General features: G+C 49.1%; 1 protein-coding gene across 1 annotated transcript in view; it reads right to left on the reverse strand.

Moving 5' to 3' along the window:
- The window catches only part of TRIM71 (tripartite motif containing 71), an 83,941-nt gene extending 66,520 nt beyond the window's left edge, over positions 1-17,421 (reverse strand). Inside the window, exon 1 of the mRNA XM_055284637.2 lies at positions 15,265-17,421. Coding sequence (XP_055140612.1) covers positions 15,265-16,116 — 852 coding nt within the window. The 5' untranslated portion in view covers positions 16,117-17,421. The remainder of the gene's footprint in view (positions 1-15,264) is intronic.
- Between the last annotated feature and the right edge of the window lie 1,323 nt (positions 17,422-18,744).

An 18,744-nucleotide genomic window follows, 5' to 3' on the forward strand; every position in this document is an offset into this window, starting at 1 on the left:
CCTTCACTTTAAACTTCTACATAAATGTCTTCACTTCTGCCTGCAATACAGTGATTCACTTATGCCTTCACAAAATGCCCTGCAACGGGGCATATTGCAGAAAATATTTCATTTGACTCTCAAACAAAAAAGTCAGGTCATTCTTCCCACTGCACTTTAGCCTGAGCCAAAAAAAAGCGTGCTCAGTACTCCTGCAGCCTGGACTCAACCTCCCCCTCTCACTCTTAAGATTATAACCATCACACACTGAATGTCTTACTTCACACCGGGGAGATAGCCGGGGGTTCCAAACCAGCCATCCACAGATGCTCCCTCTGTGCAACAGCAGCAGCCTCCACTCGTCAGAAGCAGATTAAGGACACAGCAAAGGCAGGGATCTTATTATCCCAATGTGAAGTCTACAAGGGCAGAGATGTGGGACTATTTTGTTCTCTGCTGTTTCCCCAGGGCTTACTTTATCAAATCAGTTTTCATAGAAATTCCAGTCAGTTTTCATAGAAATTACGATATTCTGCACTCCTATTTCATCTTTACTTGAGCTGAGTTAATTACAATCAACAGGTTTGGGAACAAAAACAGCCGCCTCTTTTTTTTTTTTTTTAAAGACAGAGTTTCATTCTTGTCACCGAGGCTGGAGTGCAATGGTGCAGTGGTGCGATCTCAGCTTGCTGCAACCTCCACCTCCCGGGTTCAAGCGATTCTCCTGCCTCAGCCTCCCGAGTAGCTGGGATGACAGGTGCTTAACACTAAGACTGGCTAGTTTTTGTATTTTTAGTAGAGACGAGGTTTCACCATGTGTTGGCCAGGCTGGTCTCAAACTTCTGACCTCAGGTGATCCACCTGCCTCGGCCTCCAAAGTGCTGGGATTAAGGCGTGAGCCACCGCGCCCAGCCCAGTCAATAATTCTTTATATTATCTACTAATTAATGTGGCTCTGGCCCCTGATACGCCAATTATTTCTTCAATGTATCAATCGTCCACCCCCTAGGAAGGGAGGAAGAGGAGGAGACCCTTGTATCTTCCTTACGGATGTTGAAAGTAGAAAAAATTAAGTAAAAGGTCTAATTTTAAAATCTTTATTATAGTATTTTTCATTGAGACGGAGTCTCACTTTGCAACCCAGGCTGGAATGCAGTGGTATGATCTCAGCTCACTGCAACCTCTACCTCCCAGGCTCAAGCAATCCTTCTACCTCTTGAGTAACTGGGAACATATATGTGTGCCACCACATCTGGCTATTCCCCAAGATTACTGTTCATTCAGCCTCAAACTCATCTCCCCGTCTGAACTTATTTGGATTCCATTAACTTTAGCAGACAGGATCTCACTCTGCTGCCCAGGCTGAAGTGCAATGGCATGATCATAGGTCACTGCAGCCTTGATCTCCTGGGCTCAAGTGATCCTCCCACCTCAAGCCCTCTCCACTCCTCCAGTAGCTGGGACTACAGGGGCACAATTACTGTGCTCGGCTAATTTGTAGAGACAGTGTCTTGCTTTGCTGCCCAAGCTGGTCTCGAAATTCCCAGTTTCAAGCCATCCTCCTGTCTCGGCTTCCCAAAGTGCTGGGATTACAAGCATGAGCCACTGTGCACGGCCAACTTTAGTGTTTAAATTTCATCTAGTAATTTAAATAAGACCACATATAAAGTGGCCATATAGGGAAGTAGAGAATCCCCCCTACCACAATTCACCTCTTCCTTTTCAGTTTTATATTCCCAAACAGTCAAACCACAAGACTAAAGCAAGGAACAGGATGTAGACTGCTCTTATACATCTTTAGCAAAGACCACAATTCACACTGAGCAGAAGTAGGCATTCAAATATTTTGATGGCAAATTTTAACACATCAGGTTCTGTCAGCAATGAGGAACTGCCCAAGTTATTTCATGGCATCAAATACTGCTTGGCCATCAACCAAAAAATATCTTTTAAGGAGGATAACGGCTGGGTGCAATGGCTCATGCCTGTAATCCCAAAAACTTCGGGAGGCCGAGGAGGGCAGATCACTTGAGGTCAGGTGTTCAATACCAGCCTGGCCAACATGGTAAAACCCCATCTCTACTAAAAATACAAAAATTAGCCAGGCATGGTGGCACGCGCCTGTAGTCCCAGCCACTTCAGAGGCTGAGACAAGAGAACCACTTGAACCCGGGAGTCGGAGGTTGCAGAGAGCCGAGATCGCACCATTCTATTCCTGCCTGGGCATCCCAGCAAGACTCTGTCTCAAAAAAAAAAAAAAAAAAAAAAAAAGGGAAGATAAGCAACATTATTTAATTTCATGAAAAGAAACTTTAGCTGTTTGGCTGCAACTTGCAGGAAAAGTTGAAGCCAAATTTTTTCATGATATTTACAGTTATGGGCACATATATTACAATATAAATTTTTCTAGCTCTTTCAAAGCACCTTCATGTGAAAGAGCTCCCCATAAATAGGTCTGGAAGATGTAGCCACCCCTATCACTCCCATCTTAAAGGTCAGAAATCATGTCAGTTAAGTGACTTGTCCAAGGTCACACAGGGCAACACTAGGACTTAAATCCAGTTGTTACTCTGTAGCTCATGGTCTTACCTATACCAAGAAGCTGAGGGCATTTTTCAAGCCACTCTTCCCCTTTCATCTCCAAAATCCCCCACGGTTCCCCACCTCCATTTATATAACGTGGGGAAAAGTCCATCAAAACTCAACATTTGCAGGCAGGCGCAGTGGCTCACGCCTGTAATCCCAACACTTTGGGAGGCCGAGGTAGGCGGATTACCTTAGACCAGCCTGGCCAACATGGTGAAACCCAGTCTCTGCTAAAAAATATCAAAATTAGCCAGGCATGGTGGCGGGCGCCTCTAATCCCAGCTACTGGGGAGGCTGAGGCACGAGAATCGCTTGAACTCAGGACGTGGAGGTTGCAGTGAGCCTAGATTGCGCCACTGCACTCCAGTTCCGGCAAAAAAACAAACAAACATCCAAACAAACAAACAAAACCCTCAACATTTGGGGCAGGGGGAGGCATTCTATGGCTTGAAAACTAAGAAGTGTCCTTTGTTTCTGCAAAGGAATGAAGGCAGAGTTTGGGCATCTTCTGAGGGTCAAGCCCAACTTGCATAGCTCATTGGAAGTTGACAATCAGGCAAAAGCTGGAATTGGTCCTTAAATCTACTGATATCGACAGAGGCCAGACTTAGTGTAAAAATCCCCAATCCATTAATGCCAAATTGCTCTGAGGTGTTGGGGCCACGGTGAGAGGGCATGGGGACAGCAGCAGGAGGTGCGCTCCATTCCCGGCAATCTGGAATAGAATATGCCCAGAGGATGCACCTCACCCTGATACTATGAGATGGAGTTATCATTTCAAGAGATTAACAAAACTCAAAGCTTTCTCCCTTGCTAAATTATCATTCTGGTAATACTTACTATTAAATTAATTTTGGGATGACAGGCAGCTTTTTGCAAGATGGTCATGCTCAGTTTTTGGCTAAGAGACCAGAGCCCATTTATGCTTTTTAATGTTCTCCTTAATGACTTAGAAAAGGTCAAAGCAGGAAGATAAAATACAAAAAACAAAAAAACAAAAACATTTAGAGGCTGGACATGGTGGTCACACCTGTAATCCCAGCATTTTGGGAGGCCAAGGCAGGCAGATCACCTGAGGTAAGGAGTTCAAGACCAGCCTGGCTAACATGGCGAAACCCCATCTCTACTAAAAATACAAAATTACCCAGGCATGGTGGCATGTACCTATCGTCCCATATACCCGGGAGGCTGAGGCAGGAGAATGCTGGAACCCAGGAGGCAGAGGTTGCAGTGAGCCAAGATAATACCAACTGTACACTCCAGCCTGGGCGACAGAACAAGACTCCATCTCAAAAAAAAAAAAATTCAGGCAGTAAATTTAGTATTAAGAAGATTTTTAAGGGTTAATCTCAAAAAGCTACACTTGTCAATAACACATGTTATTGTCACATAAATAGCAATGTGGAAAGAGTGCTAGACTAGGAGTCAGGACAGTTTCTCATGAAGTCATTTCATACCCCAGGCCTCAGCATTCCCATTTGTAATGGAGAAGCTTCTTCTATGAAGACTTAAGGCCTTTCTTGTGATTCGATTCCTCTTCAGATGCCTCCTCCAATGCGCGCGCGCACACACACACACACACACACACACACACACACAATACCATGACATTAATGCTTACTAAATATTCTAGTTGCTGAGATTAGACTGTTCCATTGAGCAAGTTGATCTGCTTCCTTGATATGCCAGTTCCCCTTCCTCTCCGCAGCCCCCACACAATATCTTGGCTTTAAAGATAGATTAGTGGTGTCGGCAGGGTGTTGGCTGAAGCCTGTAATCCCAGCACTTTGGGTGGCAGGCAGATCACCTGAGGTCAGGAGTTCGAGACCAGCCTGACAAACACAGAGAAACCCCGTCCCTACTAAAAATACAAAATTAGTCGGGCGTGGTGGCTCATGCCTGTAATCCCAACTACTCGGGAGGCTGAGGCAGGAGAATCGCTTGAACCTGGGAGGTGGAGGTTGCACTGAACCGAGATTGCGCCATTCCACTCCAGCCTGGGCAACAAGAGTGAAACTCCATCTCAAAAAAAAAAAAAAAAAAAAAAAAAGGGCCGGGCGCGGTGGCTCACACTTGTAATCCCAGCACTTTGGGAGGCCGAGGCAGGCGGATCACGAGGTCAACAGATCGAGACCACGGTGAAACCCCGTCTCTACTAAAAATACAAAAAAAATTGGCCGGGCGTGGTGGCGGGCGCCTGTAGTCCCAGCTACTCGGAGAGGCTGAGGCAGGAGAATGGCGTGAACCCGAGAGGCGGAGCTTGCAGTGAGCCGAGATCGCGCCACTGCACTCCAGCCTGGGAGACAGAGCGAGACTCCGTCTCAAAAAAAAAAAAAGAAAGATAATTAGCCAGGCATGGTGGTGCATGCCTGTAGTCCCAGCTACTTGGGAGGTTGAGGCAGAAGAATCGCTTGAACCTGGGAAGCAGAGGTTGCAGTGAGCCGAGATCACATCACTGCACTCCAGCCTGGGCGACAGAGCGAGAGCCCGTGTCAAAAAAAAAAAATTAGTGTTTTCTAGTGGGGGACAGTGGCTCATGCCTGTAACCCCAGTACTCTAGGAGACTGACATAGGAGGATTGCTATCACTAGAGGCCAGGAGTTCAAGACCAGCCTGGGCAACAAAGTGAGAACCCTGTCTCTACAAAAAAATTATAAGAAAAATTAGTGGTTTTCAAACATCTCATATAAAATGTAAACTGGGGCCAGATGAGGTGGCTCACGCCTGTAACCCCAGCACTTTGGGAGGACAGGCAGGAGGGTGGCTTGAGCCCAAGAGTTGGAGACCAGCCTGGGCAACATGGTGCAACCCAGTCTCTACAAAAAGAATTTTTTTCAATTAACCGGGTATCGTGGCATGCACCTTCTCGGGAGGCAGAGGTGATCACTTGAGCCAAGAAGGTTGAGACAGCAGTAAGCTGTGATTGCACCACTGCACTCTAGCCTGAGTGACAGAGCAAGACTCCATCTCAAAAAAAAAAAAAAAAGTTTACAATTGCCTTCAATTGTAGGGCACTGTGCTATGAGACTTTATATTTCAGCTCTACTCCTTACAACACTGCAAAGAGTTACCCTCATTTTACAGATGCAAAAACTGAGGCAAAGCAGAATCTAACCTAGAATCAGAGTGCTCAAGCAAAGCCAAATAATTGAACAGACACTTGATTAAGAAAGACTGCCTGTCAGGAGTCTTACTTTTTTCCAACTATTACCTAAACTTTCTACTCTCCTGCTCAATGCTTATCTACATTTCTGGAAGCATTTTCAGTACAAATCTATTGATAATCCTAAGTAATAGAAAAATCTCCCTTTGACACTGATCTCAGAGGACACAGACCAAAATGTGGAGATATATGATCTAAACTCCTGACTTCCTTTAAGTGTCCAATACATGGTAATAATGGCTGCTGATGCCACTCATTCACAATCCTCATTTCCAAAACACCAGTGCTTAAGTAGCCATCCAATCTATATTTAGCAGCAAAACTTAAGTGCAGATTTTTTATACAACAGCATTTTAATAATTATCCCAATTAGTCCCAAAAGAATATGAAACGGCTTCCCCAAATCCACTGGCATTTCAAGAAGAACATTTTAACTGCAAAAGGTTAAGACGAGAAGAAAATGGCTGGCCAAACTTTCCAGAAGTAACAGCTACAGGATGCAGCAGCCAACAGATGTTTACAAAGGCTCTCATTCTCAGGGGTGCCTGACCTGACTGACCACTCAGGCTCCAAAGTCCATTCACGGGCCCCTGGAATTCACAGGGTGTCAGAGCCAGGAGGGCATGTCCTCAGTCTACACAACTGATCTGCACCCACTTTATTCTTTTTCATGCCCACTGCTCTGCTTTAAAACCTATTAATGTTGACAAAATGTGCTATTCTGCAGAAGCTCATATAGATAAATGATCGCAATCAAGAATTATCCCCCCTTGCAAGGCGCAGTAGCTCATGCCTGTAATCCCAGCACTTTGGGAGGCTGAGGCGGCGGATCACCTGAGGTCAGGGGTTCGAGACCAGCCTGGCCAATATGGCAAAACCCCATCTCTACTAAAAATATAAAATTAGCCAGGCATGGTGGTGCATGCCTGTGATCCCAGCTACTCGTGAGACAAGGCAGGAGAATCGCTTGAACCCAGGAGGCAGAAGGTGCAATGAGCCGAGATCACACCATTACACTCCAGCCTGGGCAACAGAGTGAGACTCCACCAAAAAAGAAAAAAAAAAAAAGAATTATCCTCCTACCCTTCATGACAAAGGAACTCATTCCCAATAATCACAACCTCAGTATGCTAACATAATTACTGAACATAATATTTTTATTGCTAAAGACTACTACTTCTATATGGAAAATTGTTTTTGAGTGAAATACAACTGGCTGCTAATTTTTTGTTGCAACTGATAATTTATAGCTTCACTAAAAACAAACTCCCAGCCCGGGCGCAGTGGCTCACGCCTGTAATGCCAGCACTTTGGGAGGCCGCGGTGGGCGGATCACGAGGTCAGGAGATCGAGACCATCCTGGCTAACATGGTGAAACCCTGTCTCTACTAAAAATACAAAAAAATTGCCCGGCACGGTGGCTCACGCCTGTAATCCCAGCACTTTGGGAGGCCAAGGCAGGTGGATCATGAGGTCAGGAGATTGAGACCATCCTAGCTAACACGGTGAAACCCCGTCTCTACTAAAAATACAAAAACAATTAGCCGGGCCTGGCGGCGGGCCCCTGTAGTCCCAGCTACTCAGAAGGCTGAGGCAGGAGAATGGCGTGAACCCAGGAGGCAGAGCTTGCAGTGAGCTGAGATCGCTCCACTGCACTCCAGCCTGGGGGACAGAGCAAGACTCCGCCTCAAAAAAACAAAAAACAAAAAAAACCAAACAAACAAAAAAAATTCACCTGGCCCGGTGTGGTGGCTCATACCTGTAATCCCAGCACTATGGGAGGCCAAGGTGGGTGGATCACTTGAGGTCAGGAGTTTCAGACCAGCCTGACCAACATGGTGCCACTACACTCCAGCCTGGGTGACAGAACAAGACTTCCTCTAAAAAAAAAAAAAAAAAAAAAAAAAGAACTCACCTGATGGGAATTAAAGTTCCGGTTAGGAACTATCTAGGATTAGTAGAAAATCTACAGTAAGTATGACAAAAAAAACTATTAGCCTAAGTCTAATATGAGTATCTCTAAAACTCAAGTTTGGATGGGAGTTTGTTTTTGAGACATAGTCTTGTTCTATCGCCCAGACTGGAGTGCAATGGCACGATCCTGGCTCACTGCAACCTCCGCCTCCCACGCTCAAGTGATTCTCCTGCCTCAGCCCCAGTAGCTGGGATTTGTCTGGCTAATTTTTGTATTTTTAGTAGAGATGGGGTTTCACCATGTTGGTAGGCTGGTCTCAAACTCTGGGCCTTATGTGATCTGCCCATGTCAGCCTCCCAAAGTGCTGTGATTACAGGCGTGAGCTACCGCACCCTGCCTGGATGGTAGTAGTTGAGTGGGATCTTCCCCCATTTCATTTCATTCTACCTTCAAAACCAGTTGTAAGCAAACTGCATTTATCTACAGCATGAGGAAGGCAAGAGATGGCATGGAGAGGCAAAGATTTATTTTGGAATATCATTTAAGTCAAATAGTTTCAAATGTAAAGGGACACCACTAGGCCCTCTACTCCTCCCACTTTTTAGGTTGACAAGTCAGAGTCTTGTCAATCAAAACAGTCAATCTGGTTTCAGTCAACTCAGTTTGTGAGTATAGACAAAACCTCAAAAGGAGGGGAATAATTTAGTATTGAACAAGCAGGAGGTCACATCAGCTTTAGAGGAAAGATGGATCAAGCTTACTCTTGCAAGCCACAATGCTTGAAAGGTCAAGAAGAAAAGCGGCAACAGAGTAGGCTTCAATGGGTGGCATCTTGCTCCCTTAAGGCAACTGTAATTCTTTATCATTATCTTTCTCTTGCTCTCTTCCAAAATGTCAGAGATAGCAAAAACAGCCTTAGTGAGCCAGGCCTTTAACCTTTATTAGTTTTATGGGTGGGAGTGGGAGAAGGGGGGAAGCAGTATTTTGAAACTGCCTTGCATAGTACAGAATTCATCTCACCCTTTTGCCTGTGTCAAAAATGACACTGAAATGGTCCTTTATTTGCTAAGAATGAATACAGACAAAAGAAACCTGGCCGTGTGCAGAGAACTGGATGGAGAACGGGCAAACCATGTGACTTTTAGCACCAGAAATAACTCAGAGGGGGTTACATTTTAGAGCTACAGAATTATTTAATGAAAATTTCTCTTGAACCAGAAAAATTTATAAACACGTTTTACCCTGGCAAACCACTTCAAAAAAAAGCATTTTAGCCATTTTACTTCATTGACAGCTTCCACAAGAGCTAACTCCCTTACTATATATGCATGATTATTAGTTCCTTTTTTCAGTGAAAAGACATAAAGCCCAATTATGCTCATAATTTTACATGTGAGGAGAAAGTTGCATCCATATTAAGCAGTACTTGAGGAAACTAGACATTTTAGCCTCCTGAGATCCTTCTAGAAAAGGACTACCTAAGGGCCAGGCACGGTGGCTCACACCTGAATCCCAGCACTTTGTGATGTCGAGGCAGGCAGATCACCTTGAGGTCAGGAGCTCAAGACCAGCCTGGCCAACATGGTGAAACACCGTCTCCACTTTTTAAAAATACAAAAATTAGCCGGGCATGGTGGCACATGCCTGTAGTCCCAGCCACTTGGGAGGCTGAGGCAGAAGAATTGCTTTAACCAGGGAGGCGGAGGTTGCAGTGAGCCGAGATCGCACCACTGAACTCCAGCTTGGGTGACACAGCGAGACACAGATTCGTCTCAAGAAAAAAAGAAAAGAAAAGGACTAACTAGCCCAGCGAGGTAGCTCATGCCTGAAATCCCAGCATTTTGGGAGGCCTAGGTAGGCAGGTCGCTGGAGCTTGCGAGTTCGAGACCAGCCTGGGCAACATGGCGAAACGCCGTCTCCACAAAAATTAGCCAGGTGTGATGGCTAGAGCCTGTAGTCCCAGCTACTTGAGAGACACAGGCAGGAGGATCTCCTAAGCCTGAGAGGTCAAAGGCTTTAAGGAGCTGTACAACTGCACTCCAGGCTGGGAAGAAAGGGACTAGGGCCAGGCGCGGTGGCTCTTGCCTGTAGTCAATCCTAGCCCTTTGGGAGGCCGAGGTGGGTGGATCACCTAAGGTCAGGAATTACAGACCAACCTGGCCAATGTGGTGAAACCCTGTCTCCACTAAAAAAAAAAAAAAAAAATCAGCCAGGCAAGGTGACGAGCGCCTGTAATCCCCGTTACTTGGGAGGCTGAGGCAGAAGAATCACTTGAACCCGGGAGGTGGAGGTTGTAGTGAGCCAAGATCGCACCACCGCACTACAGCCTGGGCAACAAGAGTGAAACTCCATCTCAGAAAAAAAGAAAAGGACTACATAAAAGTATTAAGTAAGTAGCTATAATACAATGGGAGGGAGAACTAGATGGGTAATGGCAATTTTTACCCAATCTTCAAACACCTTTTTTTTTTTCTTTTTTTGAGACGAGTCTCACTCTGTTGCCCAGGCTGAATGGAGTGCAGCGGCATGATCTTGGCTCACTGCCAGCCTCCGCCTCCCCAGTTCAAGCAATGCTCCTGCCTCAGCCTCCCAGGTAGCTGGGACTACAGGCACGCGTCACCATGCCTGGCTGATTTTTTTTTTTATTTTTAGTAGAGACAGGGTTTCACCATGTTGGCCAGGATGGTCTCGATCTCTTGACCTCGTGATCTGCCCGCCTCGGCCTTCCAAAGTGCTGGGATTACAGGCGTGAGCCACCGCGCCCGACCCTCTTCAAACACGTTTAGGAAGATTTCCCTGTATCTTTTTAGACAGTCTCGCTCCCGTCACCCAGGCTGGAGTGCAATGGCACCATCTCGGCTCGCTGCAACCGATCTCGGCTCACTGCAACCTCTGCCTCCTGGGTTTCCCCATTTCAGGTACAACTATTTCACTTTGAAAACAATGTCAATGATAAAGAATAAATACTATTGTCAAATGAAGAACTGGAAGTCTAGAAAAAGTACAGTTTTTTCCCCAAATATCTTGTCTTCCAAAATGTATATTCCTAGAATTGGAAATAAAAATCTTGTACCAAATCTATGCAATCCCCAAACCACTAAAACCACTATAGTTTATCTTTGTAAAGGAAGGAAACTGAACAAATAATCACAAAAGGTTTCCCAGACAGTGCTGATACCACAACAGCCTCCATATTACTAGCATAGTTTATGACAGGTTATGCCTTCAAGGCAACCTCATCAGCACAGGCTTGCCAAACTAGCCGTGGCCCACTTCCTGAGAGTCCATGTTGAAAAATCCATTCCTACTCACTTTAGTGGAAATAGCTTAGGCCCAAAAAGGCTAAGCAATTAACATATCAATAATGAACATTTCCCTCCTATATATTTTTATCAAGCATTTTCTGAATTCAATAGGCTTCCAAATGTCTACCTGCTGAACTGGATTCAAAGCAACAACCTCTGTAATTATTTTCAAGGCACGTTAAGTTTGGTTTTCCAGCCAGTAGGTGAGATGTCTGCACTCAGAGGACATACTCACCCAGTATTGTAGAGCAGGTTGAAGGCACGTAACAGAAATACTAAAATACCCATTTCTGTTCACTTTCTCTCCTTGTCCTTACTTTAAAAAAATTAAAAAAAAAAAAGCTGTTGAAATTAATATGAATCAATCGGATTCCAGTTAAAATCCCAATTTCTGGTAGAAATTCTCAAAGTTTGTCATGAATTTCACCAACTTAGTTACATCTGATTGCCTCTAAAGACGAAAAAGATAGGAAAGTGGTTCTTTAGCTGTATCTACATTTCACACCTTTAAAAAGAGAATTACTTCGACATGCAGTGTAAGTGGGAAATTTGTATTATGCTTTTAAAAATATTTTGCTATAGATTTTATAATTTACGCAAGAACATTAATATAATTTAAAAATAAACATGCATACACTGAGTATATGCAGACCTGAAAAAACTTAGACTTTGGGAACAGAGAATAATAAACACTGGTGCTGAATACAGGTACAGTCCCATTTACAATATGACTTACAATATACAAAACAGAAATTCACACAACAACCGATTATTTTAGGCAGCAAACCTTGTTCCAAGTGTCTGAAGCCACTTTAAGTTCCCTGCCAGGAGACAGTCCCAGGAGTGCTCAATGTTCAGGGTCAAATCGGGTTGGAATTCTAGAACTTTTCTCTTCAGGAGGCATTTTAAAGCCCAACACAGGGACTGCATGGATTCTACCAACACCTGCACCCCTTTTTCCAACCAGACTCCAGAAAACGCCACCCCCAGACCTGCCTAACTGGGAACAGTATTGCCATCCTCGGGTGGGGCGGGCTACAATGTTTTCCAGGTGGCAACAATGTCACCCCCACTGCCCCTCACCGCTAGTGACAGAGGCTTTCCCGGGTTCAAACCCTGCTCAACTTCCCGCCATTCACAGAATCCTGACGCCCAGCTTAGGCACACAACACACCCAGGATTTCTGCTCCCAGTATCGCCTCCAAGGCTGCAAAGGGCTCACATTCTATGTGCCAAAAACAAAACAACACTAAAAGGGCCACTTGTGAGCAGCTGGAGCAGCGCTCACAACTCCCTAGTTGTGACACTCTTCCCCGAAAACTCAAGCGAAGACCCTTCTCCATGACCAGAGCGGCCGTGAACACCCCAGGAGGTGCCTGCGGGGAGAAGGGCGGCCGCCGGCCAGGCCACGTCCCCAGAGCCGAGGCAGGCTCCGGGCTGGCCGGGCGGCGGCGCAGGCCCGCGGCGACTCTGCCTGCGCCCGCCTCTCCCGGGACCCGCGGCACGCAGCGGGCCCGCGTCCAGCTGTTCAGGGGACGGCGACCTCGGATTCCCTGCCCGGATGCTGGCTGGGCCACGGAGCCTACAGGCCTTTCGGACTCTGTAGGCACAGAACTAGTGAAAAGCCCCAACTATGTTGTTGAAATAAGCCAAATAAAAGAGTAGCAGCAAGCAAGTCTCAATATTTCGTTGGAAAACCCAAAGATTTCCAGGTTATCATCACTACGGCTTAAAGCCAATTGCTCAGACAAGACACCTCACTTGCCAATCCTAAGAAGGCATTTCCAAGGGGATGCTTAAGGAAGAAAGTCCCCCTGGGCGAGAGACCCTGCAAGCTGGGGTAGGGTGTTGGGCCTCCTTCCCAAGGTCAGGTGGCCTTAGTCACTATAAGGAAAAGGTGCTGCTCTGAATTATTTAACGGAGCCTGTTGACAAGGGAAGCAACTCAGTTAAGGAGCTCATCTTAAAAATTGAGGTAGACGGTATACACATTAAAATATGTGGATTTAGGCAGTGTATCAGAGTCTAGATATGGGTCAGTCTATCATCCTCCAAATGTCCTAAAGCTCCTTCCCCGCCAGAGAGGGATGACTTTTTAAAGGAACAATATTCTCAAACTGTTAACGTGATCACTTCCTTCAAAGAAAAGGAATTATTTAACCTGTGGGCGGAACCGTTTATGAACCTCACTACCTGTTAGTGCCGTCTCTCCTAACACTTTAGTCTTCTACTCAGAACACTGGTTTGTCACCTTTAATCTCAAATTTCTAGCGTTCTAAATCCAGGAATGAATAAAAGGGCCAAACAACTAATTTCCAAAACGTTTTTAATGAAAAGTTAAAGAGAGCAAGTAGAATCTTGCCCAAAACTGAGCAAATTTTATGTTAAGGATTATTAGTTACTTCAACCTGACATTGCACATGCTAAAAAGTGAATTTGAAGAGCTTCCGAGTACCTCCCAGGGTGAGTGGAGAGCTTCACTTCTCAATTCACACTCCCCAATGCGGTTTGAAGGGTTTTCTAATTTTAAAAGTGAGTAAATCTTTTACAAGTCTGCCAACACTGAGCATCTACTGTTTCAGCCCAAATAAAATATAGGTGTATCTTTAACTGGAAATATAAACTGACATTTAAACTAAAAACACCTCTCAGGAGCGGAAACTCGTGGATTCAACCCCATTTCTGCTCGCCCTGCATTTGATCCAAATCTGCAAGTGAATTGGCTCAATTTTTCTGTTCTTGGGATTTGGATCGGTATTTACCTCAATCACTCATTTTTCTAAAAGTGATGAAAGCACGTGAACCCATAGTATATTAAAACTAGGAATCCATTCAAAGTTTAAAAACGGAAAAAAAAGATAACTGCCCCCTACCTTCTTACCTAGAAGAAACCTTTTAAAAGGAGATGCCTACAACAAGTAGATTAGAATTAACTTTTTTCCAACAGGAGAAGCCAGCTAAAGGCCATCAGGCAATAGCTCTGCCCTCCTCCCCAAATAACAGGTTAGGAGTGGAAAAGGCAGCGCCGCTGGGCTCACCTTTGCGGTGCTCGGTACCCACTCTCCAGCTTACACAGGCCATGACCCCCACTATAGCTTTTAAAGCCTCTGCAGTCTCCAGCTTACGCTCTAAGTGAAGACTTTCACCCACACCCTCTCACTGGTCTACAGGTAGATCGCCTAAGTTACCGACCCCCTCGGCAAGAGCCCGCTTCTCAAGACTTTTGGCCTGCCTTTATTGGGTTCGAGGGAGAAGACGACACTCGCATAATACCAAAGTGGAAAGGAGAAAGGGGTCACACTGTGTGAAAAATAAGCAAAAGTTTACTCGACAGCCCAAAGGGCGAAATCGAGCCCGAGGGTTGCGATGTAGCCCTAAGAGCCTTTGCACTCCGGCGTTCCAGCAGCGTACGGCTGCCTTGGTCTTTTCCAAGGAAGTCGAGCCCCTGGTTGAGCGGGGTGGATACCTCCTAACCAGGGAAACCGGTTCCTGTAGGGCTGGAAGTCGGGGCAGGCGGGCGCGGCCCAAGAGACTCAGGCGGGTGAAGGTAACGTCGTCCCCTTATTCCGCTTCTGTCTCGGGGTGCAGCCGTGGGCCCACGAACGGCGATTTCACGCTAGGAGAACTCAGGGGCCAGAACACGCATTTTAAACAATATAGGAAGCAGCCGCGGAAAGAGAAGGGCTTAAGACTGGGGGCCCTTGGCCCTCAAAGATCCACAGACGCTCCCACTTAACAAACATAAGGAGGCAAGGACTGCCATGCTGTCCCAACAACAAAAAAAAGTCTTCCCCTCACAAGTGCGCACGTGGAAACCAAGTCTACGGAGGCACACAAACTCCACGCACTCACCCACACAACCATCTCTTCCGGGCTCACTCTATTTTAAAGACAATCTATGAGTTTTCCAAACAAAAATCTGAAAATAAAGGAGCGCCTTCTCAGCACGTTGAGAGGCCTCTGGTGTGCCCACAAGAGCAGGCCACGTCTACACAAACACGCACACCTATCTCTTCCCAACTCATGCCTAACTGAAGACGATTGCCGCGTTTTGCCACACAGAAATTAAAATCGGGAAAGGGAGGACCCAACGCTATGGGATTTTTCGGGGCCCCTCGCGACACGTACACAGAATCCACTTCCACATACTTCCCAGGTCATGATCTGCTTTGGTAGCAAGGACTGCCACGTAGCCAAAGGAAATACAAAGCAAATTCGGAGACGACCTCCTCCCCTTGCTGTGGGACCGGCCGGGAGACCCTGTCGGATAACACGCAGTTATCCGATGGACACAAACACACGCCCCCACGCACTCACCTCGTCGTCGTGGTGCTGGCAGAAGCCGAGGCGCTCGGGAAACACTGAGAGGATGGAGAAGGGCGGGCCGGGAAAGGGCGGCCCGAGCCCGAGCTGCTGCGCCGCTGCTGCGGCACCGGGACCCGGCGGGCCGCGCTCGATGTAGTGGTCCTTGGTGAGGCGCACGCGCTGGTGCGCTCGGACGCAGTTGTCGCACAGGTGCTCCTGGCAGTCGAGGCAGCGCGAAGAAGCTGCGTTGCCTTCATCGCACGAGCTGCAGCCGTGAGGCCGGCGGAGCAACAGCGCCGACGTGGAAGCGGCCGGGCCGCCGGGTGCCGAGCGGGAAGGCGCGGGCGGCTGCGGCGCCTGCGGGAGTGGCGGCGCGGAGGCAGACGCGCGCGGGTGCGCGTGGTGAGCGTGGTGCCGGTGGTTGCTGTGGCCGCCCGCTCCCGCCGGAGCGCCGGCGCGCCCGTTCTTGGGCGGCGGCTCGTCGGCAGTGGCCACCACCGCGTCAAGCAGGTTGCTAAGCAAGAAAGCGGACGAAGGCAGCGCGTCCATGCCCGCCGCCTCGGCTAGCACTACTTTCTGGTCGCACACGGGGCAGCGTAGCTTGAGCGGCTCTCCCGGCGCGCCGCCGCCCGCCGCCGGCAACCGGTGCGCCTCGAGGCAGGGGCGGCAGAACGCGTGCAGGCAGGGCAGGACGTGTAGGCGGCGCGCCGCCGCCCCAGGGCCCCCGCCGCCGCCCCCCGACGACGTGGACGTCTGCGAGGACGACGACGACGCGGACGAGTTGGAGGAGAGCGGCGCCGGCGAGCCGCACATCTCCTTGCACAGCAAGCAGATCTGGAAATCGGTCTCGGGGAACGAAGCCATTTGCAACCCAGCCCGGAGGAGGGAGGAGACCAGAGAGGAAGAGGAGGAGGAGGAGGAGAAAGCGGACGAGGTGGGTGGGGGAGTCACCGACTCACTCAGAAAAATGCATCGATTAGGCCTGCAATCCGGGAGCCGGCACCAGAGCAGCGCTGCCCGCTTGGCCTCGCCTCGTCCGGCCCGAGCGCTGCCACCCCCGACACTGCAGGCATTAAATGCTACTATCCACCGGCGACACAGATTCCTCCGGATAACTTGGGGGCCGCGTGCCTTCCGAAGAGGGAACGCCGGAACAAGCCCCGACAGGCGAGGGGCGAGAGGGGGCAGGGAGGTCGGAAGACTCCCTGGAGCAGCTGGGGCTTCGCTTCGCGATAGCCGAAAGTAGTTCCCAAAAGGAGAGTTCGCTGTGCAGTCCCAGTCCTGGCGAGAGCAGAATTTGGTTCCACGAGTATTTGGTGCGTTGCTTTTCTTTAAACGGATTTAGTCTGTTCTTGGGAGGGGAAGGCGCCCCAAACTAGTAAAGGCGGGAGCGGCGCGTCGCCAAGCCGGTGTCTCCCCGCGCGACGTCGGCCGCCCCGCCGCATGACGCGGCGGCCAGGGGCTCCTGGGTGGCCCGGCGTGCTGCGCTTGGGGCTTGCGCACGGCCAGGCACGGCCTCCCCTGCAGGGCGGTGGGCCCCGCAGCAGCTGCAGCTCGTGGTGGCCCAGCCGCGGCCGCACGCGTGCAGTACGCACGCGCGTCCCACGCGCCTCGAGTCTCCCGCGCGCCTGCCCAGCCGGGCCGCGGCTGCCCGCGCTTAACACGCACGCGCGCCCCACGCGGCCCGGAGCCCTCGTGCCCCCGCCTCGCCTGGCCTGGGCGCCTCCCGCACGCTCCTTCCCCTTCGGCTTAGCGCGCGGGGCCGCAGGTCCCCGCGGGCCGCCCTGAATTATTCATCAGCAGGGAGATATTAGATGTACCCGCTCCGCGCGGGCCGTCGTGCAATGCTATCCGAGCTCCGCGCGCGCCCTGCGCCCCTCCTCCTCCTCACGTCCGTCCTCTCTGAAACCTTGGCAGAGAAGGGGGATCACATTTCCTTTGTCATCGGGCCATTTCGCCCTCGCCTTGGTCCCCCCTCCGATCCTGAGCCTCGGGGATGGAGGCTCCTCTCGGGCGCGCTGGATGAATCAGTGGAACCGGCAACAGCCCCGCGCGGCGAGCTCGGGAGCCGCGTGGCCAACGCCGCCGGCTCGCGCCCGCGTCATCTTTCTGAAACGAGTCGCCGATCCGGACGCGGGTGGCCTCGGCCGCGTTGCGCCTACCGAGCTTTGCTCCCGCCGTGCCCCGGCCTCCTGGGGCTTTGCACAACTCCCCCAATTCGGGTTGCGTGCGTGCGCGCGCGCGCGCCCCCTCTTTCTCTGCTTTGCCGCCTCTGCCTCCTCCTCCTCCTCCTCCTCTTCTCTTCAGTACGCCGGTTATTGGGACTGATCGGAATTCGGAATCCTTTTAATCTCCAAAGGAGCAAACTCACTTCCGCCCGAGTGCTGGGAGGGGGCTGGGGGAGGGGAGGCAGGGGAGGGGGCTCCAGGCAAACAGGAAACATTAGCCCTCTCAGCACGGCCCGCTTTTGTGTGCTCCCTCCCTCCTCCCTCCAACCTCCTCCCTTCTCCCGGCCGCTGGGGAGATGAACGCCCCCGGGCTTCAGTGTGACGACCTTTGAAACCTTCTGAGCGAGGAGCAGAGAACGACTCTTCCGTTTATTTAAAAAAAAAAAAAAGAAAAGATTTCATTCTGAATCCCTGGCTCAACCGAGACATATCCACTGCCGGGAGATCTCGGTTTTTACCCACCTTTTCTTTTTTTCTTTTTACGTTTTTTAAAGAACTCTGCATATCTGATAACCAAAACATCACACGGTTGTGTGCAGTTGGATGCATGGAATTAAGCGAGTATGAATTCGGATCGGCAGAGGGGCCAGAGTTCCCTTTTGAGTTTTAATGGGGCTGGGGGGAAGCAGGGGGCAGCTGTTCTGGGGAGGCGACCTGGTGATGGCCCCGCAGCCATCTGGGTGGTGCCCGAGGCCGCCTGAGCGGTTCTGGGAGAGGAACTTGCATGGCCCTGGAGAGAGACTCACTTGGAAGGGCAAGGAGGGCCACTTACCAGGATTTAGGTAGTATCTGGCCTGGAGGCCAACGGGGTAAAAATTGTCCCCTTCTTAACACTATCTCGCTGTTAGTGATATCCTATTTAACCTGGTACAGGCAACAACCTGATGACTCAAAAACATCGTGTTGGGAGAAAGAAGCCAAACACAAAAGAGTTCATACTGTGCGATTCCATTTCCAGGAAATTCTACAACAGACAGAACTAAGCTATAGGGAGAGGAAAAGTAACCTTGGGGATGAGGAGGTATTGACTGGGAAAGGGCATGAAGGAACCTTCTGAGGTGGTGAAATAAAAATAGATTGCCGTGTATGTACATTTGTCAAAATTTATAAATGCCATTAAGATCTGTGCACGATTTCACTGTTTAAATTATACTTCGATAAGCAATTTAAAAAAACACCTCAGTGTCCAACCTGCATAACTATGCCTGGATCATAAAGAGGGAGAAATTTAAAAATACACTACATGGACCTCCCCAGCTCCTCT

This window comes from Symphalangus syndactylus, chromosome 1, assembly GCF_028878055.3.
Source record: "Symphalangus syndactylus isolate Jambi chromosome 1, NHGRI_mSymSyn1-v2.1_pri, whole genome shotgun sequence".
NCBI lineage: Eukaryota > Metazoa > Chordata > Mammalia > Primates > Hylobatidae > Symphalangus > Symphalangus syndactylus.